The sequence below is a fragment of the Petaurus breviceps genome, unplaced genomic scaffold, assembly GCF_028583685.1.
Source record: "Petaurus breviceps papuanus isolate PSGF00001 unplaced genomic scaffold, PetGlider_PUasm1.0 76, whole genome shotgun sequence".
Taxonomy (NCBI): Eukaryota; Metazoa; Chordata; class Mammalia; order Diprotodontia; family Petauridae; genus Petaurus; species Petaurus breviceps.
In genome coordinates this window covers 12,762,146-12,789,839 of record NW_027186473.1, presented here as the reverse complement: position 1 = coordinate 12,789,839, position 27,694 = coordinate 12,762,146, and the positions used below count along the sequence as shown (strand labels likewise).

At 35.0% G+C, this 27,694-nt stretch overlaps 1 protein-coding gene across 5 annotated transcripts in view; it reads left to right on the top strand.

The window, feature by feature from the left end:
- Positions 1 to 27,694, top strand: part of CLOCK (clock circadian regulator) — a 121,904-nt gene that overhangs the window by 51,239 nt on the left and 42,971 nt on the right. For 4 of the 5 annotated variants that reach the window (XM_069105259.1, XM_069105260.1, XM_069105261.1 and 1 more), the window contains exons 2-7: positions 1,293 to 1,382; positions 10,377 to 10,467; positions 11,420 to 11,479; positions 12,930 to 13,078; positions 13,393 to 13,484; positions 15,872 to 15,961. In XM_069105259.1, the coding sequence (XP_068961360.1) occupies positions 10,421 to 10,467; positions 11,420 to 11,479; positions 12,930 to 13,078; positions 13,393 to 13,484; positions 15,872 to 15,961 (438 nt within the window). In that variant the 5' untranslated portion in view covers positions 1,293 to 1,382; positions 10,377 to 10,420. Of the gene's footprint in view, positions 1 to 1,292; positions 1,383 to 10,376; positions 10,468 to 11,419; positions 11,480 to 12,929; positions 13,079 to 13,392; positions 13,485 to 15,871; positions 15,962 to 27,694 lie in introns of those variants that run through there. The other variant, XM_069105262.1, reaches the window with a different exon arrangement.

The following is a 27,694-nucleotide window of genomic DNA, read 5'->3' as shown; positions in this document are numbered from 1 at the left end:
ATATATATGTCTATTTTGGAGGGTATACGGACATATGTACATATGTGAATGTGTGTATATATGCTTACAGGTATACATAGATAGAGGGCACAGGACCAATTTAATAAGAAGAGATGATACTTAAAAGGGGAAATTAAGAGATGTGAGAGGAATATAATGAGAGACAGAATGGGGTAAACTATCTCATAAAGAAGAGGCAAGGGATAAGGGTTATAATGGAGGGGAAGAATAGGAAGGCAAAAGGGAATGGGTCAACCTTATTCTCACTTAATTTGGCTTGGGGAGGGAATGAAATACACACTAAATCTATGGGAGATTAGGAAGGAAGGGGATGAGAGGGGGGGATGATGGAGGGGAGGGAAGTTGGAAGCACCCACTTTTGAAAAAGGACTGGATTAAAGTGGAGAATATTACAAGTGAGTGGTGTGGGATAGGAGGGAGGGAAATATAGTCAGCCTTTTACAATATAAATACTATGTTAATGTTTTGCATTAGCTACACATGTACAACCTATACTGAACTGCTTATCTTCCCAATAAGGGTGGGTGACAAGGGAGGAATGGAATGAATCTGGAATTCAAAGTTTTAAACTCAAGTGTTTAAAATTATATATACATAGATGCTATCGTTAATATTATCTCACATGTATTTGGGAAATAGGATATACAGGTACTGGGGCATAGAGATCCACTATGCGCTGCTGGAAAAGTCCAAGGGGGTATGGGAGAAGATATGGGAGAGAGGAGATTGGAGGAGGGGATATCCTGTGGGATTGCTATTCTGGGGTGGTTGGTAGGGGAAAACGGGGAGAAAATTTGCAACTCAAAATCTGGCAGAAATTTATGATGTAAATCAGAAGTTAATAAAGCATTTGAAAAATGAAAAAAAAAAGACATCAGTGAAGTTCCCTTTGGGTAAGACCTAAGACTCTTTCTCTCTCTGTTGTTTGAGCTGAGTTACCTTGCTCTCAGTGGGAGAGTTCCTTCACTCTGTATTGTCTGGTATATATTCTTCCATGGGTATTTTATCTGATTTTCGTTTTGCTACTGATATGAATAAAGGAGTTTTTTTATTTAAAAAAATTATTAAATTTCAAATAATGGTATATAAAATACCAAGTTGTTATACACTGACTTTGTCATTGTGTTTTAATCTATGCTTGTGGAACACACAGGCAGATTCACATTCTGGCATCAGAAAAGTGGCTGTTTTTATTTGGTTTTATGACAGCTTCTTTTTGAAAGTTAAATCATTCTCATATTCTTCTTCCTCTTTTTGTTTTATTTAAACAGCACTTGGAGATTTGATGACATGCTACAAAGAACACTTTGAACTTCCATTTTCCTGAAGAATTCATTTAAAAAGTCTCAGAAGTACAAGAGGTAAAGAAAGGGCTGGCACAATGAGCTGCAATGTTCTAGCAAAATTATATTGATTGATATATTTTCTGAACAGTTAAAGAGACATACGTGTATTAACTATTTTCAATAACATTCAGAAGCATTTTTTAAACACCTCAAATATTCCAGCCCTTGTACTGTATGTTAGGGAACATTCTTGCACTGAAGGAATTTAACATTCTGTGGAAAGTGGGGGTGGGGAAATGAAGTTTTTTTGGTTTTGTTTTGGTTTTGGGGAGGGGGGAAGTGGGAAGTGGGAAGGCAAGGCAGTTATTAGGGTTAAGTGACTTGCCCAAGGTCACACAACTAGTAAGTGTCAAGTGTCTCAGGTTGGATTTGAACTTGGGTCCTCCAGACTACAGGACCAGTGCTTTATTCACTGTACCACCTAGTTGACCCCCCCTTCCTTTTTTTTTTCATGTTGGAATTCATTTATTCATGAGGTAAGCAGTTGTAAAGTGAGTTTATGAATATAGACAATTAAAGGTCCAGAGTCCTTTGCTTCCCTACTTCCATTCAGCAAGTGGACTAACACAAGGAACTACAACATGTCCCAGTTAAAAAGACTCCTTAAAATTATTAGGATAATTAGTTTCATATAGTTAAAAAAACAAAACAAAACTGGAAGGCACTTTAACACTGTTCTAGAAACAAAGGCCAGGTAATGAATATCTCAACCTGTACTTAACATTATCCTGCTGCACCACCCAAGAAAGAAAATTACATGCAGGCAGGCTTCCATATGCCCTTGAGGTAGCAATTTAAATCCAGGAGTTCCTTGTAGTTCTAGGTTAAACCGAGTTTACCCCTTCCTTCTAGTATAGGAAGCCAGTTTCTAGCTTTTTTCTATGCTTACACACACATACATACACACACACACACAGTTATCCAACTAAAATAGATTAAAGTTAACTACCAACTCTGATTTAGTATTCCCCCTTGAAATGGTTAAACATATTTTGTCATTTATATAAGTTATTAATATGTTGTATTTATATCGAACATACTTAAACACATAATGTAAACAAAGTAAATACAAGGTAAATTCTGGCAGAAGGGAGATAGTAGCAAATGGAAGAATTAATTAATAAGGACTTCAAGTAGGAACTGGTGTTTGATCTAAATTTTGAAGGAAACTAGGGATTCTATGAGGCAGAGTTGGGAAGTAGGGAGTTTATTCTAAGTATAGCCTGTGCAAAGGAATAGAGATAGGAGATGTAATGTGAGGAACAGCAAGTAGGACCCTTTGGCTGCTCCATAGAGTGTGTGAAAACATGTCTAGTAATGATGGTTTGATGAAAGGTTCCAACAAAACCCAGCTCCTCTAAGAAACTGTTATTTGACAAGCATTTATTAAATGTTTATTATGTGCCAGGGACTGTGCTAAGTATTGGGAATAAAAAAAAGGGGGGGGGGCAGAATGCTGTCCCTGTCTTCAAAGGGCTCACATTCTAATGAAAAAGACAACTTGCAAAAACATATGTACATATAAAATATATTCTGGACAAACTGGAGTTAATCTCAAAGGGAAGGCACTAGCAGGGAGTAGGGTTTAGGGGAGTGTTGTGAGAAGACCAGGAAAGAACTCCTGTAGAGGCTGAGATTTGAACTGAGTCTGGAAGAAGGACAAGGCAGCCAGTAGAAAGAGGTACAGGAGGGAGAGTCTTCAAGGCATGAGAGACTTTGGAAAGGCACAGAGTCAGGAGATGGGGATGTACTAGGTGAAGGCCAGTGAGAAGGATTGTAGAATACATGGAGAGAAGCAAAGTATAAGAAGACAGAAAAGATAGGAAGAGTCCAGGTTGCAAAAGGCTTTAAATGCTACACAGAGCATTTTATATTTGCTCTTCAAAGTAGCAGAAAGCCATTGAAGTTTGGTGAGTAAAGATATCACGTGGTCACTTTGGCAGCCAAGTACAAGATACACTGGAGTGGAGAGAGGCCAAACAGAACGTGTTTACAACATTCTAAATGGGAGGTAATGAGGACCTGCCTCATTGTGGTGGTTGTCTCAGAAGAGAAAGCGGGATATAGATGAGAGATTTTGTGAAGGTAAAATGATAAAATTTGACAACAAATTGGCTATGTGGGATGAGTATGAGTGAAGAATTTAGGATGACACTTGAGTTTAGGAGCCTGAGTAACTAGAAGGAGATTGGACATAAGAGGGGGAAGGCTGCTGGAAAGGATAGGGAAGGGATGGAATCAAGAATGCATATAGAGAAATTTGCTTTGATAAAGAGGAGGGCCTTATCTTCATAAAGAGATGAGGTGAAGGAGGAATTAGTGGGGGAAGGTAATGGAGAAATGTGAGATGAGAAGGGAAGAAGAGGGATGGTCTAAATATCCCAGTAGAGGTGACAAGGGGTGCCAAATGAATGCTTCAGTAAAACCAAAGAGCCACACTATGAAGCACCTACATCTAGTCTAGCACTGTACAACATGTCCGAAAGCTTGTGGGCATTCTAGTTGGAGGGTCTTTGGGTGGTAGTGGTGATGTCCCAGAAGCCAGGAAAATCTCAAGTAAACTGGAACTAAAGCTTGTTGGGACCACAGGATGGGGAAAAAGCCAGCTCTGAGGCTCACACCAGTCTTGTCTCAGGGGACAAAGCCAGTTCCTGATAGGTGACTAAAAAAAGATAGGGGGCTGAGGTCCCCTGGCAGCATTTACCAATGGGCCCTCCAGGAGGCCTGAAGCCAGGATGATCTGATCTCCTATATTTGGTTGTATCCTGTGGGGGATATCCCGGGAGTCAAAGCCAAATTCTGATAGGAGACAGAGATGGGGCAGAGGCTAGCAAATATTTTGAGCCACCAGGGGAATGAAGCAAAACCTGAGAATGAGGTGGAAGATAGATCCTGATCCCAGGCCTAGGGTCAGATTCCTATCTTAGGGCAAGGCTTTGTAATAGGGTTACAGAGGAGGATCAGGACCCAGTCACTCTATTCTGAAGTGCAGTAAGATGACATCAGCATTTGGGCTTCAATGGGTAAATAACCAGGGCCTAGACACCCCATCCAAAAATTCAAGCAGAATATGGAAATGGCAAAACGTCCCAATCCAACAATATGCATAGAGATGATAATAGAGTCCATGAGAGCTGCCAGAGTTACCAAGTGGAGAGAATAGAGACTAATACTATTCCACACAAGGAGAATCAGATGCTGGACTTAGCTATTAAATATAATATCATATAATTCTTAAAAATAGACTTACTTTTGTATGTGTAGTAAGCAAATAAAATGGGCTAATTTCTGTATTTGATTTTTTTTTAGTAACTTCTTCTGTAAACTGTTTGGCAGTAATATCACCTTTCCATGAGTATTTAAAAAGATAAATTTTTGTTGCGATTTATATAAAGCCCATGCCATTAATGACTTCTGTTGTCATAAGACAGTAATGTAGTGTTTACTCAGCTGGTGAGTTCTACAACTGGATGACTTTGAGCTCAAGTTCCTTACATAAAAAGCTTTTAATTCCTACAAGTAACTTCATCTTTTATGATTAGTAAATTTTAGATCCTAGTAATTGGAAATAATTTTCCCTCTCAATTTTAAAAAGAATATTATTTTATCCGACTTTACTTAAGATCAAGGTTTTGTTTTTGTTTTTATTAAGCAAATGAAAACCTAAAAATACAACTTGTATATATTAATACTTATTAATGTTATGTACAAGGAGATCGGTAGACTATGGAGATAGTCTTTCTTGACATACGTATATCAGATTGATTCTTTAAGAAAATCATTTTAAAAAATTTTATTATGATTTTAACAAACCTAAATAAATGTGGATATTGGGGTGGCTAGGTAGCACAGTGAATAGAGTATCAGCCCTGGAGTCAGGAGGACCTGAGTTCAAATATGACCTCTGATACTTAACACTTACTAGCTGTGTGACCTTGGGCAAGTCACTTGACCCCAATTCCTCTGCCCTTCTCCAAAAAGCAAAAAAAAAAATTATAATAATTCTTACTTTTCTATTTGCTGAAGAAATTTTAAATTTTAAAATATTTTTATTTCCTCAAAACTAATTTCACAAGTAAACTTGTTAATCTTTTAATCGAGACAGTAAACAAGAGCACCAGAATAAGAATCAGTATCTCTAGAACGAAAGTGTTGAGCTAGTTGCTATCTAAGGTCCTTTCAAGGATTATATTCTATTTCTGCTGTGTTTTAGAAGTTGAAAGTTTTGCTTTTAGATTAGCATTATCTAATTCTTTTCTAGGTCATTTGTAGCTCACTTTGTTATTTAGTCCTTGATGTGCAAGAATGTTTGATCCTAATCTTTATGAATATTTAAAATTTTTATAGATATTAAAATTATTTTGAGAACATAAGTGTTAAATAATTCCATCCCTTCCTGTTATTTATGGACTTTAATTTTTTAAAACCCCAAAATATTTTGATTCAACAAACATTAGTACCTGCTGTATATCTAAGGCACTATGCCAGTCGGTTTTATTTTTATTTCTTTATAGCAGTGGTGTGAAACCAAAATAGAAACGAATCTCTGCCAGCTGCATATTGATTTAGAAAACCACAAATTAACATTATCTGTTTTATTGTATTTTTATTTGGTTAAACATTTCCCAATTACATTTTAATCAAACCATACTTATGAATTGTTTCAGGCTGTATGTGACTGTCATTTTGACACCTCTGCTTTATAGTGCCTTCTTCTAGTTATTGAAGTACTACAGCCCAAGTGCTTTCTAGTAGAGAGACAGTTAACACTTTCATAGTCATGAAAAATGTGCCTTATTCTTTCAGAAAGCCTGTAGTATAGAGTACAGGGCTGTGTTTTGATTTTTATAATCAATCACAGCAGCAAATCCATTTAGATTATATGTTGTTTGGGATAGTTGAGACAACCTGTATAATAGAAAGAATTTGACATTCATTCTGTGACTAGAACAAGCCACTTTCCAAGACTGAGTTTCCTAATCTGTAAAATGAGGACAATAGTATCTGTAGTGCCTCCCTTATAAGATTATTGTGAGATGTTGTGTATAAAGAAATGAGCAAGCCTTAAAAAGTGCTGTACAGGGGCAGCGCCAACCCTGGGGTCGGGAGACCCGGGCTCGGTTCCGGCCTCAGATACTTGGCACCCACACAAAATAACTGGCCGTGTAACCTTGAGCAAAGTTACTTAACCCCAATTGCTTTAAAAAAAAAAGAAAAAAAGTGCCATATAGATACCAGTTTTAATCCAACAAATATTTATTAAAACTGTTACATGAAAAGTAAGGGTTAGAAGCAGCATGGCACAGTGAATAGGAAGCCAGTCTCAGAGTCAGGACCGCTTTGGAGAGAATGCTGATGGAAACCAGGAAAGGCTTTCTAGAAGAGTTAATATATGACCTGAATCTTGAAGGAGGCTGCAGCTTCCAAAAAGGGGAGCTGAAGAAGAAATGGGTTCCAGGCGGTATGGGGTAGTGGGCAAAGGTAAGGGAGGCAGGAGAGGGAAGGCTGAGGCTAGAGAAGACCAAGCAGGACAATTTGACTATAACAGAGAATGATAGAGAGTAATGTGAAATAAGTTTAGAAAGGTATGCTGGAACTATCTTTCCAAGGAATTAAAAAGCCAAACTGAGGAGTTTATATATTACAGTCAGTGGGGGACCACTGAAGGCTCTTGAGTTGTGTGTGTGTATTAGTTGTATACATATGCATTCTTTCCCTCTGTCTTTGACTTCTTTATGGTGTATATTTAGTAATGTTACTGCTGGGTGAAAGGGTATACACAATTTAATGACACTTTTTTTTCTTTGTTTTTTTTGGAGGGGGGAAGGCAGGGCAATTGGGGTTAAGAGACTTGTCCAAGGTCACACAGTTAGTAAGAGTTAAGTGTTGGAGGTTAGATTTGAACTCAGGTCCTCCTTAATCCAGGGCTGGTGCTTTATTCAGTGTGCCACCTAGTTGCCCAGATACTTTTTTTTCCCAACCTGGACTGTTGCGAAGCCAGATTCCAGTTTGTCTCCTTGCTTCCATTCTCTTCTGCTTCTATCCATCCTACATGTAGCCGTGAGAAGTAGCTTTCTAAGAAGGTCTGACCATAGCCCATCAGCCGCTATCACACACTCAAGAACCTTCATTGGTTCCCTGTTGACTCTATATATAACATACTAACTCCTCAGTTTGACTTTTAAAACCCTTCACAGTATGGTACCATGTATATACACATCTGTAATATATGTACACACACATGCACGCATGCGCACGCACACTTATCCCTTGCACATTCCTGGATTTCACATTCTGGGCTTTGGTTATTCGAGGGTTGGCCATTGAAAAGTAAATGAGAATTTGCAGTGTACTGAAAATCACAGGCAGACAACACAGATATGTGAAGGAAATGAAAACCTTTTTTACTAAGTCATAAACGCACAAACACTGAATATTGTCATTTATTACATAAGTATGCTTGTATAAATTTATTATAAACAGTTAAATTTTGTTAGGTTTCAGTGTGTTAAAGAAGTAAGGGTTGTACCTCTCTTTGGGAGCACCTCCTCTGGGTCTCTCTATCAGACCGACACAGTCCTGTGATTCTCTCCCACGGTGATCTTTGTATCTCATGCTTTTTATAGGAGAAAGAAATCCATGAAGCAGGAGCTGCAGCTGTACTGGTGGCTGTGAAGCTCAGCATAATGTTCAAGATACTAATCTCTCCTAGAAGCGGCAACCTTTTGGGGGTGCAGTGTGTTGTTTTACTTGTTTTGTGGGTTAAAGATGATCAGAATTATTAAAGATAAAGGTTGGGGGTAAGGCCTAAAGTTATTTGTGGTTTTTCACATATTGCAGGTGCCTTGTACCCCTCAATCCCCAAATATCAGGGTAGGACTATGTGTGTGTACCACACCCACATATACACACATACATATGTATTTATTTAGCAATATATCAGGATTTTTATTATAGCAAAGAATTAAAAACAAAGTGCATGTCTATAAATTTAGGAGTTGTTGAACAAATTATAATATATGAATTTAATGGAATATTATTATGCCATAAGAAATAGTGATTATGAATGAGTCAGTGAAACAGCTGATACATAATGAAGTGAACTGAATCAGGATATCATTTTATCCAGTGACTATGGTAAAGAAAAACAACTGAAAAGTCTTACAAACTTTGATTAGTATAGTGACTAATTATGATTTCAGATTTATGGTGCCTACCACCTTTTTGAAAAGAAGTGATATACAAGAGGTACACAATGAGACATTTTCAGATATAGTCAACATGGTGATTTGATTTATTGACCATACTTATTTGTTATATGTGTGTATGAGAGGAGTTTCGATGAAACACTTAAAAATACTTAGAAGAGAGCAAAAGGGATTTTGAAAGAGGGCACTGCCCGTATAAACATTTTATATTTCCCACAAGCAGGGCAGTTATATTAACTACCAGGTTAGGTTAAATATCCACTTTAAAAAGTATATAACAGAGGGGTGGCTAGGTGGCACAGTGGCTAGAGTACCCGCCCTGGAGTCAGAAGGACCTGAGTTCAAATCTGACCTCAGACACTTAACACTTACTAGCCGTGTGACCTTGGGCAAGTCACTTAACTCCAATTGCCCTTCCAAAAAAAGGACATAACAGAAATTCAGTTTCATATACAGTCATTTTTTCTATTCATCACATGTTGAAAATGCTTAATATTTATAAGTCTGATAACATGGGGGGTAACTAATGGTTTTGTGAATTGCAGTGCTCAGACTATTGCAGAACTCAGTACAAATGTGTAAAAATTAAAAGAATATTATTAGAATTTCACAATGTGAATATTGTGTTAAATGATAAAAGAAGTGACTTCCCACAGACTTTTATTTTTCCTAATTGAATTGGACAAAACTCTCAATTCTTGTGTTTGTTGATGTTTAAATTTATAATGAAAAAAAAATTAGAAAAGAAAAAAAGCGAGATGAGAGGTGCAATGATGACTGAATTAGAGTGATCTTGTGAACATGCAGAAAAAGAGATACAATGGAGGAATAGTATGGTGGTTAGAATGAACAAAACTTGGCAACTTATTGGATACAGAGGATGAGATTGAAGAATTTAAAATAATTCTAAAGTTAAGAATGAAAATGAGTAGAAGAATAGCAATATTCTTGATTTGAAAAAAAAAAAAGGAGATTTAGAGGAGAAATGGGTTTATGATGAATTCTTTTTTGGACTTTTTGACTTTGGGATGCCATTAAATCATCCAACTAAAGATGTCCAGCAGACAGATAGTAATGTCAGATAAAGTTCAGGGTACAGTCTCCTAAAACTCTACATGCTCACATATTTGTTTATGTTTTAGAGAGTTGTCTTGGGCACTGAGAAATTAAGTAATTTGCTCAGTGTCCCATAGCTACTATATGTCAGAGACTAGACTTGAATGCAAGTTATATTTGTGTAAGAATGTATATATTCCTGTGTTTATTTATATGTATATATGTGTGTGCATATGCATATGTGTGTGCATAGCTTGCACAAATATATAATGTATATAAGTATAAATGTAGCTATATAGATTGGGATTCATCCATAAGGAAATAAGTGATAATTGAACTGAAGAGAGCTGATGAAATCACTAAGAGACAGTGTTATATGGAGAAAAGATAAGTGAGTCCAGCTTTTTTTTTTTTTGCCATTTACCTATTAGGATTTCTTTTTCATAATACCAATAGGTTTGCATTTTTAAAATTTTATAATAGAAACAGTTAAATAGTACAGACTGAGATTTTGCATTCTTCTAGAGTCCTTTTTTTTTTAATTTTTCAAAAAGCTATGTGTACATGTGCACATAAATTAGAAGTGCTTACCCAATAGTCTAATAAGTAAACATTGAACTAAACTTTTTAATAGACTTCAGTAAGTTTATAAAGCATTTTTCATTATCTGTGAACATGTATAGCTTTGACAAACCTACTTAGTTTACTAGGAAGCTAATACCCTCTTATTTCTCTTCTTACCCAGGTAGATGTACAAATGTCTACCACAAGACGAAAGCGCAGCATGTTATGTACTTTACCATAAGCTGTCATAAAATGAGCTCAATTGCAGACAGGTATGTTATTAGATGCTATCTTATGTTAAATTAAGTTTTCAAAATGGCATATTAACAATTTATATCAAACACGTGGAAAAAGACTTTTATACTTAAGCATAATTGTTTTTAAGTCCCATCTTGGGGATAAACTGTCTTTTTTAATGTTAGGTAAAATACAATATTATAGTTTAGAGGTGGCAGCAAGGTAAGTAGGGAAGATTGCATTCTGGTTTCTTCCATAAAGAGGATATGTAAAAGAAGTTCTTATTGGTAAGCATACCTTTTTAGATGGAAAAGATTTGACCACAGGAACTAATGATGAATTCCTAAACCACTTGAAACTTTTATATTGTTGAGTAGGAATGTCGGGACCACTGATAATAGAGATGATTTTTAAGATTTGTAAATATAAGTCTTATGACATTGGGGCACGGGGCAAACTGATGGATTTGTGAACTGCCTTACCTCAGTCCACGTGTACAAAAATGGAAAATACATTATTAAAATTCACAAAATTAATTATTGCATTCAATGGCAAAAGAAGTGACTTCCCACAAACTTTTATTTTTGCCTAATGGTGTTACACTTTATATTTAACTTCTTATCAGAATTGCCTACCATAGTGGTGGGCAATAATAGATATTAAAAAGGTACGTGTTGAATTGAACTAAAGTTTCATATCTGTTCAAGTTTTAGTTTTCCTATATGGTTCCCGCATGTATGTATATATATGTTTCTACATATGTGTGTGTGTATATTTAAATGGTGGAATAATCACACAATTTGTAAGCAGTGAGTTAGTTATTGAAAAGTTTTAATTTATGTGATTAATTGGTTTTATAAAATAAACATAATGCCTACTTAATTAAGATGATTTTATAATATATGAGTCAAGTAATATGATTTTTTTTCTTATTTTATAGTGAGTATGCCATTAATCTCGGTTTTAATGTTTCAATATCTCCTTTAGAGATGACGGTAGTATTTTTGATGGGCTGGTGGAAGAAGATGACAAGGATAAAGCAAAAAGGTGGTTATTTGAGATGTATATTTATAAATACGTGATTAAATTGACTGCCTTAAAAATTCAAATGTATAATTAAAGTGAAAAATCCTTTAATATTAGTATGCTGCTATAGCATAACTTATCCTGAATTTTTTAGTGTATTTTCCTTTAAAAAATTGATACTAGAAAAGACAACCAACCTTACCAAAAAAATGAATAGGAACATGATTATCATGTTACAAAGAGAAATTTATTAAAACACTTCCTTATTAGGGCCCTTGGTGCACTTAAATGTTGTTAAATCGTTTCCTCACAGAGAAATATGAATAAATGCCCCCAAAACTTAAAGTTTAGGCTGATTGATTTTAGATTGGCAGTGGATTGCTTAATACAGATAAACAATTTCTGGATTTATGGGGAACTCAATAGGAGATGTGGTTAAATTAGTGAACATTCAGTTTACATATAATTTTTCAAAGAGACATTGATGTATAAATATTTACATCTGTGGCTATATATATTACTTGATTATAAATGCTCAGTAGAAGTTGGAATTTTTTGAAAATAGTACTTTAATTTCAATTTTAATTTTCTCTTTCTTAAATTGAAAAAGTAAGACATTAAAATAAATGAACATGAGATTGTATGATGCCACAGTGCTGGGCAACTGAGTTTTTAAATACTTAATGATGAATTTGATTAATGCTTTAAGTGCTTGATTTATTTGACCTGTAAATGAACTTCATTTCACATCAATAAATCTTCTGTAAGTAAGTAAATAACATAGCCACTGTTCTTCATAAATAACGGAGTTTTGTTTAACTTTGTTTCCTTTAGTAAAAACTTGTAAAAAACATGTAAAAACTTTATAGTATATTTGGCTATAAATTCGATGTAGTGTTTTGGGGTTTTTTTTGCCTTCATTATAACCAAGACATCTATACTTGGATATTTAGGATATAAAGATTCATCAAACGAATCAAAAACATTTGTTCAAATGAGTTGAGAACATTGTTCAATTTGATTTTATGTGAATGGTAATCTTTTTTAGAAATATTTGCTGGCTTATATGGAATAAATAAATGGATGATTTTTGTTAGCTTCCAAAATGAGTGGCACATTCATTTGTGTAATTATTTTTTTTTTTTTGCTTTTTGGGGGGGGAAGGGCAGTTAGGGTTAAGTGACTTGCCCAAGGTCACACGGCTAGTTTTTGTGTTAAGTGTCTGAGGCTGAATTTGAACTCAGGTCCTCCTGACTCCAGGGCCAGTGCTCTATTCACTGCACCACCTAGCCGCCCCAATGTATAATTGTTATTAAGAAAAAAACAAATCCTTAATATCAAGGGCATTGGATTCTGAAATCAAGAAATAATGGTTGTCCTGTAAGTGTTTTGTCCCCTAAGAATGTAGCCATGAGACTAAATTGCATAATGATTCCAACTCTACATTGCATGATTGCTAATCTTTCCTCAGAGTATCTAGAAACAAATCTGAGAAGAAGCGCAGAGATCAGTTTAATGTTCTCATCAAAGAATTGGGATCTATGCTTCCTGGTAATGCTCGGAAGATGGACAAATCCACTGTACTACAGAAAAGCATTGATTTTTTACGGAAGCACAAAGGTATTTTTTAAGCTTTCAACTCAATAAATGTATTAAGTGGTGTATACTGAATACAATATTGGTTTTATTTGTTTAAAAGCAAGGTACAATTTGCAAAAGAAAACCCATTGGTAGAACTTATTAATTTTAATTTTTCCTGGTTGTCTTATTTGGGTGTGGGGAAAACTTCAAATTTTAACGTTTGTTTTGTAACTTTAAAGTGAGATATTTTATATCCCAATAAGTAACCTAAAGTGAAAAGCAATTGGTCTTAATTAGCAATTATTGTAGAAAAACAGTTTGTGAAATATAATCTTTCTATTAATCTTTTATAGAAATCACTGCACAGTCAGATGCCAGTGAAATTCGACAGGACTGGAAACCTACATTCCTTAGTAATGAAGAGTTTACACAATTAATGTTAGAGGTATATCAAAATTCATCTTAAAAATTTTAACTTTAAAAGATTCTTAGTGATTTGATACAGTATCATTTTGATTTAATTTAATTCAACAAGCTGTGCCTTCATTGAACAGTAATTATTTGGTTTTTATACTACAGCTTTGGGCAAAACCAAGGCTAAGTTTTCCTAGATTTTATGTTGAATATTTTACAGTTTTAATAAGAGAAAGATATACTTTTGATTGACCTTATTTTGAGACTTCTCTAAGAATAAGTAAAAGATTCATTATTTATTTAGCTTTAAATGACATTAGATATCTTCTGTCATATGTTAACTAATGCAAAACCTGTCTTAAAAATTTTTTAATGTATATCTAGAAGATAACAGTAAAACATGGCTCTAGGTTTTAGTATTACCAGAAAAAGTAATTCATTCTTTACTTTAGAAACTCTTTATAGGAAATTAACATGTGTTCTTTTGTAGTAAGGAAGTTTTCAAAATCCAATTAATTTGAGTGCTAGTAGTGATTCATTTTAATCAAAATTGTCAAAACTGCTCAGAAAACCAAATAATACTTCTGGGACCCATGATTTCTTTGATTTCTTTCCTATGGGTATGCTCCTCACCAGCATAGTTTGAAACCCTTCTGTGCTTCAGTCAGTGGTCTTTTGGAATTGTGGCTTAAAAAAAAATTGTCACCTACATTTTGGTACTTTAGTTGATGAGCAAAATACTATGGAACTGTTGAGATGCTCAAATCTCCAAAGCTAATCATGCATTTTCACTTCTTATGAAGTATGGCAGTGTAACATAGCTGCTATCTCTGTATGTCAAGTGCATGTAAAGATTAAAAACATTTGTGTGAAACCTAACAAAAGAACAGTGGGAGGTAAGAGAAATAATGTTTTTGAAGTATACAGGCTTTGGTAGAGGAGGAAGAATAGGAAGATGAGAAAATGCCTGGAATAAGAGAGAAAGGTAAAGGAAGTAATCAGCATAGAGAAGCACAGAGGTTAGTTACTAAAACCTTTCATCACCTGCTGCCTAATTTTCTTTTATATTTAATAATTAACATTTATTTAATAAAAAGTATTTTAGGCTATAGGCAAAAAGGCATATCCATCTATCTATTATACTATGTATGTTTATATTTCCTTTTGACAAAAGATTAAATTGTAGCAAGGAAGAAAAAAGAAGCAAATTCATGAATTATATTTTGTTGATATCAATTGTAAAAGCTAAATCTTGATGCTGAGTTGTAAACATATGAAAATTAGCTTATTATATTTAGTATTGCTAATTTAGCTATGATGTCAAATGTTAGTGAATTGGGTGAAATAGGTTTTTTTTTCAGAAATTATTTTAAAAATATAATTATTAAATCCCACTTAATCTTATGGTATTTAGGATTCCACCCCTGAAATTTTCTGTATTCATATTTCATATTTATTGTGTGAAGCATATTTTTGATAGTATTTATGATTATTACAAAATAAATTTGTCTGAATTTATAAAGTTTCTGTTAGTATGTGAGAGTGTATGTGTGTGTATGTGTATGTGTGTTATTCTGTGATCTAGATTTTTATATAAACACGAGTGAGGGGATTTGTTCTGTGAAGTTTGGATTCAGTCAAGGCTGTGATTGTAAATGCTACAAAGATAATGGAGTAAGAATTGAATTTTTTAAGAGTTTTTAGAAAGATCAATTTTCATTTTCCTTTATAAAATGTTTAACATATATACATGTGTGTAAATATACACACATATCTTTCAGCTATACAAGATAAACATTTTACATATTTTCTTATTGCTTCTGATGTTTGATTGTTTTCTCAATAGCCACAATTCATTTACTGTACATGGTAGTGGTACTTATTGATTTTTTAGCTGTCTGTATTGGGTATAAGCAGCAGTAGGCTAATGTTTTATTACATGTGTTTATATGTTTTATTCTCGTTTCAGTGATAGTTGTATTATGAAAAAATTATGATATATATGTATGTATATATGTGTGTGTGTGTGTATATGAACTGGAGGTTTTTTGGTACCTGATAAGTTTATATACATTTATACCTTCTAATAAACTGTAACATCTACATGTACAGAACACTATAGCTAATTGAAGGAGAGTTGTTACTCTTTATAGTGTACAATTTAATAGATAATCAGGAAAAAAAAGAGTAAAGGGTTTTTTGTCTTTGTTTTTTAATCTAGCTACCTGGGAGGAGGCTAAACTTCACACATACTTGTACAAAGAAATTGCAGGGGAAATAACTCAGAATATTTTGATAGTGCCCTCTTAAATATATATGAATTATATATAGATAGCATTTCTTTCATTCTATGAAATGATATTTTTATTATATGAACTTTTTTCTTTTCATTTAACTGACCATTATGTTTAATTTCAGGCTCTTGATGGTTTTTTTTTAGCAATCATGACAGATGGAAGCATAATATATGTATCTGAAAGTGTAACTCCATTACTTGAACATTTACCAGTAAGTATAAAAAGTGGTTACTAATGAATCAAACTATAAACTAAGTTTCACAAAGGGGTTAGAGTTCTGCTTTTAAAAAATCATTTAGTGCATGTATTGTAGCCATTTAATTTCTTTCCATGCTTATCATCGTGGTTTTCACAGTGCTTTAGTAATGTTTATTGAATTGAATGACAGCAGTCTTCTAGGATCTTGTGTTCATACTACAATTACTTGTCCTTTTTTCCATCTTTAGTAATACCACAACATGTTAGAAAGCTGCAAAGAGTTGAATATTTTAATTATTGTCTGTTCCCTTTGCTTGGAATCATCTCCTTCATCACCTTCCCCTCTTAAAATCTCTGGCTTCCTTTAAAATTGAATTTGAAAGCCCCCTTGTGCAAATACCAAAGCCTTCCCTCTAAGGTTATTTTCTATCTAGTTTTGATGTACATTTTATGTGTCTATTTATGTATTTGTTCTTTTTCCATTAGTATGTAAGCTGTTTCTGGGCAAGAACTGGTTTTTGTTTTTATTTGTATCCTAGCTTTTAGCACATAGTGTTTAGTAAACAAACCACAAAATCTGACAATCTGAGACCATCCTAATTCATGTGCTTGTTGATTGATTTAACAAAAGTTTAAAACCTGCTTGATAAGAGGAGTAATAGTAAACACTATGGTGGTGGGGGGGTGGAAATCCAGATATGAACAAAACATGATCCCTCCCCTCAAGGGGGATACTTTAAACAGGATTCAATATCGAGATATGGTTTGGATGACCCTAAAGGTTTCCTCTAGCTCTAAGAATCTATGATCTTAAGCATATATATATATATGTATATATATATACACACATATAATAATTATAACACAAAGCTATATGTAAGTACCAAATGGTGATTGTATTTCCCTAGAAGCTGACAAAAAAAAATGCAAATGGAACCAAGTGGATTGATACTATTTTCTAGATGGTAAATAACTAAAACTTTCAAAAAAAAAGTTAGAGAAAAAAAGGGATGGGAAAAAACCCAGCCTCCCTTGACCAAGAAAGCGGGGGTAGGGCAAATAGCACCTTAAAAAGTCCTAAGAGTGAGGGTTAGAAGATGTAATAGAAAATGGAATTTTAAGTGACAAGGCCCATAGGGACACTACCCAAGATCCGCTCAACAAGCTATTAGCTGTTTTGACCATGTAGCTGCTGCTGTTTATTGATTTATTGACTGTGTGGGAGGAGAAATTCATGCTTTTATTTTTGAAGAGGCGAAGGCTAGACAATTGGAGTTATGTGACTTGCCCAAGATCGCACTTGGGAGTAGAAATACAGATGGAAAATCCTTCAGGCAATCTGTTCTGGGGAGGGTTACAGTTGTGCCTAAGATGGGGCTACCTCATTTCATTATTTGGTTGCCTTGTTTCATTGGATAGCTTGACTGAGGTGTTATTATAATAGTATTTTATTAAAAACTATTTTCTGCTGTCATTCAGCTTTTTTAATTGCTTTTCAAATTGATTATATTATATCATAACCATCCAAGCTGTCTTTTTTTGTGGCTTTGCTTGTACATATTTAGATTTCACATTTTCTCCTTCCGGAATTGTGTCCTGAGTATTTTTTTCACCATCAACAGTTCTTCATGATGGTATTCTTTTTTTGTTTGCTCATTCTTCTAATCCTACTTCATCACTTCATGCATTATGTTAGGGCCTGACTGGCACTTCCAGAGAGAATTTCTGGGCTGAGCTCTTATCTTTTTTTTCCTTTTAAATTTATTTATTTTTAGTTTGCAACATTCAGTTCCACAAGTGAACTTTTATCTTTTTGGGTCTTACTGTTGCTTTCTTGGGATATTGAATGTAATTCCAGGATCTCGATGACAGCCCATGTTTTCAGTGCTCCCAAGTTGGCGGGGGGTGGGGTGGGGGTGAAATAAGCGTTTATGTAGTGGCTATTATGTGCAAGGGACTGTACTAAATGCCATTTACAAATATCTCCTTTGAGCCTCCAGCAGCCCTGTGAGGTGTTTGCTGTTATCCCCATTTTATGGTTGAAAAAACTGAGGCAAACAGTGATTAAGTGATTTTCCTGGAGTCATATACCTAGTAAGTATCTGATGCTATATTAGAACTCAAGACTTTCTGACTCCAGATTTAGTGCTTTATTCACTGCACTTCCAGCTCCCTCTGAAACACAGTCTGATTGGTACAGTCTTAATTCTTGACCTAAGTTTGAGTCTGAGCAACACATCCCTGAACTTGTCCCTGGTTGGAGGTCCAGTGGACTGCTGCTAGACTCAACCACTTTCAGCTAGCTGGCAATTTCTGTAGGTTCAAAGTAACAAAACTGCATGCTCCCAGTTTGGTCTGGAATTCTTGCCCAGCTTATTCCCCTAGAACTTCAGTTCTGGCTAGAACTGAGGCTCTGCTCTGCTCTCAGGGTCAGTCACACAACTAGCTGCTGCATGCTTTTGAACGTGGTCCTAGCTCAGTACCTGGCCTAGGATCTTCGAGCTCCTTGCCCTGGACCACCACTGCTAAATTCAGATCCCATCCTCAATCATGTATTTAGATCTGTGTCCCAGAATGGATTAGTAAGTGGTAGAGCTGCCGGTTTACACCTGTTCCTGTTCCCTGAACAAGTTTGGGTCCCTCTGTGTAGGTCTGGGTCTTCTTTCATGCTTGGTGCATAGCCTCAACCCTTTTAGTCCCTGCATTAGAATGCCCCACATGGCCATTCCTGGCTAGACAGACAGTATCTCCTCTGTCCCCAGAGAGAGAGAGAGAGAGAGAGAGAGAGAGAGAGAGAGAGAGAGAATGAGAGAGAGAGATGTTTTCATACAAGTTGTAGCAGAGAGCGTGGCAGGGATTCTTCCTATTATGCTGCCATCTTGACTGGTCTCTTTATGTTTTTTTTAAAAAGAGATAATAATTAGTCAGCATCTTTACAGAATGTTAATTTAAGCTTTTTTTTCCCCTTGTGGAATTAATTCACCTATGTATTTTCCCTAATTGTATCATTCTAGGTAATATAGTAATAAATAACACAAGAAGAATAATTAGTATATCTGTAAATCATACTTGTTTTCATGCCAGTTTAAAAAAAAGTTAAAATCTACTATCCTGATCAGAAGTATTAGAGTATGAAGTCGGTGAGGGCAGTTACCATATTTTTGCCTTTTTTTTGTTTCCTTAGCTTAACACAGTACTTGGCACATAATATGTAATTAATAAATGCTTACTTGTGATAATGATGATGATGATATATGAAATACTTGACTTTTGGAGCTTAAATGAAGCAAGTTAATAAAGAATTGAGACTGATTATTAATGTGCATAATCAGTCAGATGACTTTATAGTTAGTCTAGGTTTGTGAAAAATTCAAATATATTTTCATATGTAATCAAAATAGAATCTTTTTATCTAAATTTACTTTGGAAAATCCGTTAACTGAACATTTATTCAACAACTGCTAAATGTTAGGTAATGCACAGAGCACTACAGATACAAAGACAAAAATGAACAGTACTCTGTTCCAGGATATTAAATTCTACTGGAGAGATAAAAGCAAAGATGCCAAAAAAATTATAATACAATGGAGCGAAGGAGGCAAGGAAGAAAGTATGCATGTCATCTTTAAGATGAAAGGAGAAGTAATAAAAATGATTGACTGAATTTACCTCATTAGAGTCATAGAATTTAGAATTAGAGGGTGACCACTGAGAGACCACTGAGTTCAATGCCTTGAGTGTATAGATGAAGAAGCCGCTTCAAGGAGATTTTATTTTACCGACCTGAGATCAGAAATCGGTTTTCTTGATTCCTAGTTCCTTCCATTACTCCAAAAGGGAAAAATTTGAACAGTAGTTGTTTAAATGATAAAAGGTATATTTTAATATATTTGTTCATTAAAAGGGGTTGCAGAACTTTGAATAGAGGACTTTAGAGAAAAAGGACCAGTCATATCCTAGCTCACCAAAATTCAGTCCCATAAAATTTTGTTAATAAGGGATACAGTTATATATTATGACCATTACATAAAAAGACTGGGGTTTTGTTGTTATTTTTTCTTTTTCTTTTTCCTTTTTTTTTTTTTTTTGCTTTTTTGGAGGGGGGGAAGGCAGGGCAATTAGGGTTAAGTGACGCCCAAGGTCACATGGCTAGTAAGCGTTAAGTGTCTGAGGCCGGATTTGAATGCAGGTCCTCCTGACTCCAGGGCTGGTGTTCTATTCACTGTGCCACCTAGCCGCCCTGTTGTTGTTATTTTAGAAAGGGCCAGAATTCTGTTTGCTCTTTAAACTTTTTTGGACAATGTTTTTATGTTTAGGAGTGTAAGAGGCAGAAGAAAACCTGGATTGTCTCACTTCTCTCTGAATTTGTGTGTATTTGAATTAGAATTAGATAGTAAGCAGAAGCTAAGTGGAAAAGTCCAATCTCTAGTTTTATTGCCAATAAAATCTCTCTTCAGTGTGATGAGCCTTGTTTAAAAAAAAAGCTAACTTAAGTATAAGTTATGTTAGTTGAAAAATTTATATCCAAGTAATTTCATAGTTACCTCTCTAAGTGGTAAGAGTAGCTTAGCTGCATGAAAGCAAAGAGAATGTAAGGTTAGGCCATGAACAGCTCCAGGAGGCTATAAATATGTAGAGAAAGGTAAGCCTAAGCTATAACCCCTAGATTGAGACCAATAATAATAATTGTCAATAAAAGAAAAGAAAAAAGTGAAAACTAGTTGTTATCTCAAAAAAACCCTACTTTTTTGTTTGTTTTTATTAGTACCTTATTAAATATATCTTTTTCCTGGTATCTTGTGAAGTCAAAATTAGTGCTGGTATTTTTAACTAGTTTATTTTGACCAGAAAAAGCAAATCCCTAGAGCTTCAAGTGTATGCTTGTGAAGAGAAAGTAGGTTTTAGTACTGCAGGAAAACCCTGCCATCTTATGGTGACCATTCAAAGTGCAGACACAAAGTTGCTGCTGAGAGAGTGAATGGGAAATGCTTGTTTGGTTCAAAGCATTTCAGCGATAGTGTCATTTTGTAGGCTCTGTTCCTGTAGGATTTTAAACTTGTTTTGAGAGTTACTTAGTTTAGCCCCCTCATTTTCAGATTAGGAAATTTAAGTTGAGAGATTAAAAGCTTGTCTAAGGTTAAACAGGCAATTATGTAGTAAAACCAAGATTCTAACCCAGGGTATCTGACCATAAGTCTAGTGCTTCCATTATTACTATGTGTGTGTGTGTGTGTGAATATATATATATGTGTGTGTGTATATGTATATATATATATATATATATACATGTGTGTGTGTGTGTGTGTGTGTGTATAACATGTATCTGTCATTTCTGCCTTACTGGGCTACTGTCTTGTATCCTGTAGTTAGGGCCAGTCTTATGAGTAAATGAATATTGTACTGGTTTGTTTTGGCTTTACTTCTAACTTAATATTTTAGTGAGAAAAGTACTACCAACATCAAATTTCTCTTACTAAGAAATCCATACACATTGCATAGAGTGGTTTGGGAAATGCTTATAATTCCTTATTCTGTAATATTGTAGTCAGCAAACATCTGATGTGTGCCTGTTATGTTCAGGAAATCATTATAGGTGGGTTCCACTTCCAGTTAATTTATTCTTATGTCAACACATTGTGTGTGTGTTTTATGGATGATCTCTGTCTCTGTACACATAGAGATATAGATAGAACACAAGGTAGATACTAATAAGTCCCAAGTGAGGGGCACAGAACATTTACTGAAACATTTTTTAGTAAATGGAGAGAAGCTGTTGATTGGGGAATGACATAACTAAAATAGTCTTTGAGCAGTGATTTATCCTACCATTCTCTATTCTTAATGGCTAGCTAAAAGCAAGCCCCTGTGGGAATGAGACATGTTGAATATTCATGAAATTGAGATGTGGGATAACCACTAACTAAAGAGCAGGAAAGGAGAGGCCTAAAACAAGTCATTTTCTTTGAGGACAGCCCTAATAGTAGTTTATATTGCCATAAATTTTTTTCTTTTTCATAGGTTTTGGTACACATTGGACATAGAGCCCTTGGCTACATGTTTAGCTAATGAACCCAGCTTTAGCATAATTTAAAATATATCAGTCAGTCAATAAGCATTTGTTAAGTGTTTACAATGTACTAGGCACTGGGGATACAAAGAACGGCAAGGTCAGGTCCTCTTACCAAGGAGCTTCCATAAGAATGAGATGCACACAGAGCAGCTGAAAGGTAGCCCAAGAGGGGAAAGCGTGTCAGATGCAGCCCAACAAAATACCTGTTTTTCCCATACTTTTCAACATTTTTACTAAGGATCTTGATTTTAAGTTTTATTGTTTTTCCCCTTTATTGTGTTTGGTTAAAGGTGGGATTGGGAGTGTATGTAAGTCCTAGATCTCTTGTAATATTAGTCTTGTAAATATAGCAACTAAAGGCATTGTTGTTAATTGAGGTTTCATTCAGAATTTCACTCAAAGATTATTCTAGATGTTGTTAGGTCAGTTTTAATAGTTATTTCTTGAAGGTACTTAGTATTATTTTAGTCCTTGCAGTTTAGATAGAAGATATTATGTAGGAATTAATCTATTCTTATGTATATATACATACATGCACATGTATGTGCATACATATCTTGAGTAGATATATTTATCTGTAAACAGAATTATGTAATAGTATCTCAAATCGACAACAGATTTTTAAAAATCGCTTTCACATCAAAAATGACTCTAAGTGAAAAGCAATTTGGAAATACATTTCTAGGTGTGGGGAAGAAAAAATTAAAATTCTTACGAGCTATATTCTGATGAAAAGGGGCCTCACTGAGTTGAATGGATTATTAGTAAAATCCTGTTAGCAATACTGACAGAGAAAATCTTTAAAAATATACATATTAAATTTGTTTTAAATTTAGGCATCGAGAAAGAGCATTTCCATAAAAGATGATTGATGAGTTGTATGTAAAACTACCTCTTTTTTTGACATTAATATAGGTAATCTCCCCTACTCCACACTCTTATTTTCTCTCTGCCCCTACTAAAAAACAAAACAAATAAGTATAGTTAAGGAAAAAAAAAACCACCCAGAGGCCTTTTCTAAAACCAGATGTTTCTTTCAGTTATCTCTGTAACAGATGGGGAATAACATGTTTCATTCTAAGTCCTCTGAAAACATGATTGGTCTATGCATTGATCAGAGTTCTTAAGGTTTTCTTTGCAATGTTGTCTTTGCATAAGTTGTTTTCCTGGTTCTACTCACTTGACTTTGAAATAATTCATACTTCCCAGGATTCTCTGAAATCATCCCTTTTATCATTTCTTATGTAGAACAATATTCCATTCTACTTGATATCACAATTTGTTCAACCTTTCCCATTTGATGGTTGATGATGATTAAATTCCAGGATTTTTTCTTTTCTTTTTTTTCCTTTTAAGTCCTTTCAGGACAGGAATTTTTTTTTTTTGCTTGTGACTCTTTCCTTCCTAATTTTATCCCCAACTCCCAGCTTCTTCATTTTATTCCTTTTTGAGTTTAATGCATTTCTATACTAGACTGTCCTTCATTAGTCAGTAACATTAAGCATCTACTATGTATCAGATACTGTGCTAAGTGCCGAGCTTACAAAAAAGACAGAAAATGGGGGGAAAAAATCAGTCCCTGTTCTCAAGGAACTCCCATTCTAATGTGGGAGATAACAAGCAAGCATCTAGGTAGAAATAAGATATATATAGGATAAATTAAAGATAATCAGTTGAAGGAAGGCACTAGTATTAAAGGGGATTGGGCAAGGCCCCTTTTAAACTTGAGATTTTACAATAACAAAATTCATCTGGAAGAACAAAATGTCCAGAATATCAAAGGGAATTAATAAAAAGAAATGCTAGGGAAGGTGACCTAGCCATACCAGATCTTAAATTGTATTATAAAGCAGTAGTCATCAAAACTACTTGTTACTGGCTAAGAAATAGAGTGGTGGATCAGTAGAATAGGTTAGTATTGACACAGTAATCAATAGTAATAATAAATCTACTGTTTGATAAACCCAAAGATTTCAACTTCTGGGGTAGGAACTCAGTGTTTGACAAAAACTGTTGGGAAAACTGAAAAATAGTATGGCCAAAACTGGGCATAGACCAATATCTTACACCATATACAAAAATAAAGTCAAAATGGGTATGCAATTTAGATACAAAGGCTGATATTATAAGCAAACAAGGAGAACAAAGAATAGTTTACCTGTCAGATTTATGGAGAGTCAAAGAATTTATGACTAAACAAGAGATAGAGAACATTGCAAAATGGATAATTTTGATTACATTAAAATGAAAAGTTTTTGTATAGACAAAGCCAATGCAACCAAGATAGGAGGGAAGCAGAAAACTGGGAAAGAATTTTTACAACCAGTGTTTCTGATAAAGTCCTCATTTCCAGAATATATAGAGAACTGAGTCAAATTTATAAGAATACGAGTCATTCCCTAATTGATAAATGGTCACAGGATATGAACAGGCAGTTTTCAGAGAAAGAAATTAAAGATATCTATAGTCAACATGAAAAAATGCTTCAAATCACTATTGATTAGAGAAATGCAAATCAAAACAACTCTTAGGTACTGCATCACATCTGTTGAATGGGCTAACATGACAAAACAGGAAAATTGTAATGCTGGAGAAGATGTGGGAAAATGGGAAAACTGATGCATTGTTGATGGAGTTGTGAACTGATCCAATCCTTTTTGGAGAGCAATTTGGAGCTGTGCCCAAAGGGCTATAAAAATGTGCATACCCTTTGACACAGCAATACCACTAATAGGGTTCTGTCCCAGAGAGGTCATACAAATAGGAAAAGGACCCACATGTACAGAAATATTTATCGTGCAGTTCTTTTTGTGGTGGCTAAGAATTAGAAATTGAGGGGATGCCTATCAATTGGGGAATGACTGAACAAGTTGTGGTATACAAATATAATGGAATACTATTGTGCTTTAAGAAATGATGAACAGGAAGACTTCAGAAAAACCTGGAAAGACTTATATGAACTGATGCTGAGTAAGGGGGGCAGAACTAGGAGAACACCGTATGGCAGTTACTGCATCATTGTGTGATGACTGACTTTTATAGACTTAGCCCTTCTCAACAATGCAAGGACCTAAAGCAATTCCAAAGGACTCGTGGTGGGGAAAATGCCATCCATATCCAGAGAAAGAACTATGGAGTCTGAATGCAGATTAAAATGTATTTACTCTCTCTTTTGTTTTGTTTCTTCTTTCTTGTGGTTCATTCCATTGGTTCCAATTCTTCTTTACATCATGACTAATGTGAAAATATGTTTAATATGAATGTTTATGTAGAATCTATATCAGATTGCATGCTCTCTTGAGGAGGGGGAAGAGAGGGAGAAAATTTAAAACTCAAAAGCTTGTGGTAATGTGAGTAAGAATGTGGTAAACCAAAAATAGATAGATAAAACAATAAAATGGGCATAACAATAGCACCTAAAAAAAGAAGAAGGGAGGATTTTTGCAGGAAAATAATGATTTTAATTTTAGATATGTTGAGATTAAGATGTCTGAAATATCCAGTTCAAGATATTGAATAGGCATGTGGAGATCTGAGGCTGGAGGTCAGGACAGAGTTTGGGATTCAATAAATAGATTTGTGAAAAAATAAATAAAAGGTGGCATTTTAGCTATGACTTGAAGGAAACAGTGTGTGTGTATGTGTGTATGCGTGTGTTCAGTCCTCTTTTGTCTGTTTCACATAAGAATGAGATTCATCTGATAAATCTTCCTGACACTCCTTCTTATCTTCACATATACCTCATTTATGAGGAATAGCAAGTACTACTGCCTTCTTCCTCCCTCTACTTTTACTTTCCTTTCTCTTTCTCTTCTTCAAACCCTCAGAACAGAACCAGAATGCCCTCAGATACTCTGTTTTTTCTAATTTTACTCCCTCAGTACCTTTTGAAGGCAGTAAGTTTATGAAAAGAGACTTGTTTCTTCTCCTATTTAAATATTAATATCATGTTATTGGACATTTTTTCGTATAATTTGACTTTTCTGGATTCATTTGCTTGAATTTCTGAGGCATTGCTCATCTCTGATCTTTCCATCAGAAATACTTAAATGTTCTCTATTCATTAAAGGTCTGTTCTCCCCCTTCTACCATTCCCCCCCCCCCAGGATTATATTTACCTTTGTAAGTTATTTTTTGTTATATAAGTCTATCTCTTGACTTTTGGAATATAATATTCCAAGATCTCCTCTTATTTATAGTAGAAACTTTCAGATTTTGGGTGATCCTTGCTGTAGTTCCTTAACACTTGAATTGCTTCTTTCTGGATACTTGCAGTACTTTTTTCTTTTGATTTACAATCTCTGGATTTGGCTATGACATTTCTGGGATTTACACTTTTGGGTCTTCTTTAAGGAAATGACAGGTAGACTCATGTTTCTTTGCTCTTTGATTCTAATAGATCTAGATAGTTTTCATTTGTGATTTTTTGGAAACATGGTGTTTAGGCTTTCTTTTTAATCCCATTTTTGAGGAAGTCCAGTGATTTGTTTTTTTTTTTTTTAAAGCAATTGGGGTTAAGTAACTTGCTCAAGATTACACGGCCAGTTATTTTTGTGTGGGTGCCAAGTATCTGAGGCTGGAACCGATCCCGGGTCTCCCAGCTCTGGGGCCGGAGCTCTTACTCTGCCACCTGGCCGCCTCCAGTGATTTGTTTTTAATGAATTCTTCTTGATAAGTTTTCCAAGTCAGTAGTTTTTTATATCAACTGTCTTAATTTTCTCCTTAGTTTTTTGATCTTTGATTTTATTCTTATATTTCTTGGTATCTAATGGAATCATCAATTTCTGTTTAGTCTACTGTAATTTTCAAATAATCTTTTTCTTGGATGAGGTATTGTGGCAGCAAGCACCCCCAGCGTCCTCAGGGTTTGCTGCCCATACAGGTTCTTGGATCTGCTTTGATAAAGGAAAGCAACTCAAAATGGGTTAACAAGCTTACTTTCATCAGTCAGACATATATCGTTTACCTTGTTCAGGGGAAAAAGGTCAGCACCTTGAACTTCAAAGCATACAGGCAGAATTATCAAGACAGAAACAGATCAAGTAGACAGCTTTCCAAACTGTCCAGCCATTACATCCATACCCAGTCAACATCTGGGTTTTTCAAAGGGGGGGGGCCTCTGGACAACGGCTTCCCAGAATCCAGATCAAATCACAGAACACTTCTCAAAGTGAGCTCCCAAAACAAAGCCTCAAATCAGGGCTTATATACCCTTCTCCTGGCTCAGAGAATGTAACAACCTTATTGACTCACTGGCCAATCAAGAAGTATCTACTGAAAAACAAACCTCCCACCCTAGGCTTCAGGTGCACTTTAGCCTAGGGGCAGGGAAGATCTTCCAAATTTGCATTCCTATTACATTCGGCCCCAAGATCTTTCATGCCCATAGCATAGACAATTTACTTTTGAATTAGCACTAAACATCTCTTAGGTCACATTTTCAAGACACAGAACTAAAGTTACCAAAGTGGCTACTGGGCCTTAAACAAACACAAAATACATTGCATTATTACCTCAATTCAAAACAAGAGTTCAAATAAAGTTCTCTGGGGGAGGGGTATCCTTCCCCTCACACAGCTCCAGCCCCTGCCTCCAAGCACAGAGAGGGGGCTGGGCAACAAAACCAACGAGGTGGGGTCCTTGGGGGTCCATGGCACTTCATCCCACCCACCATAG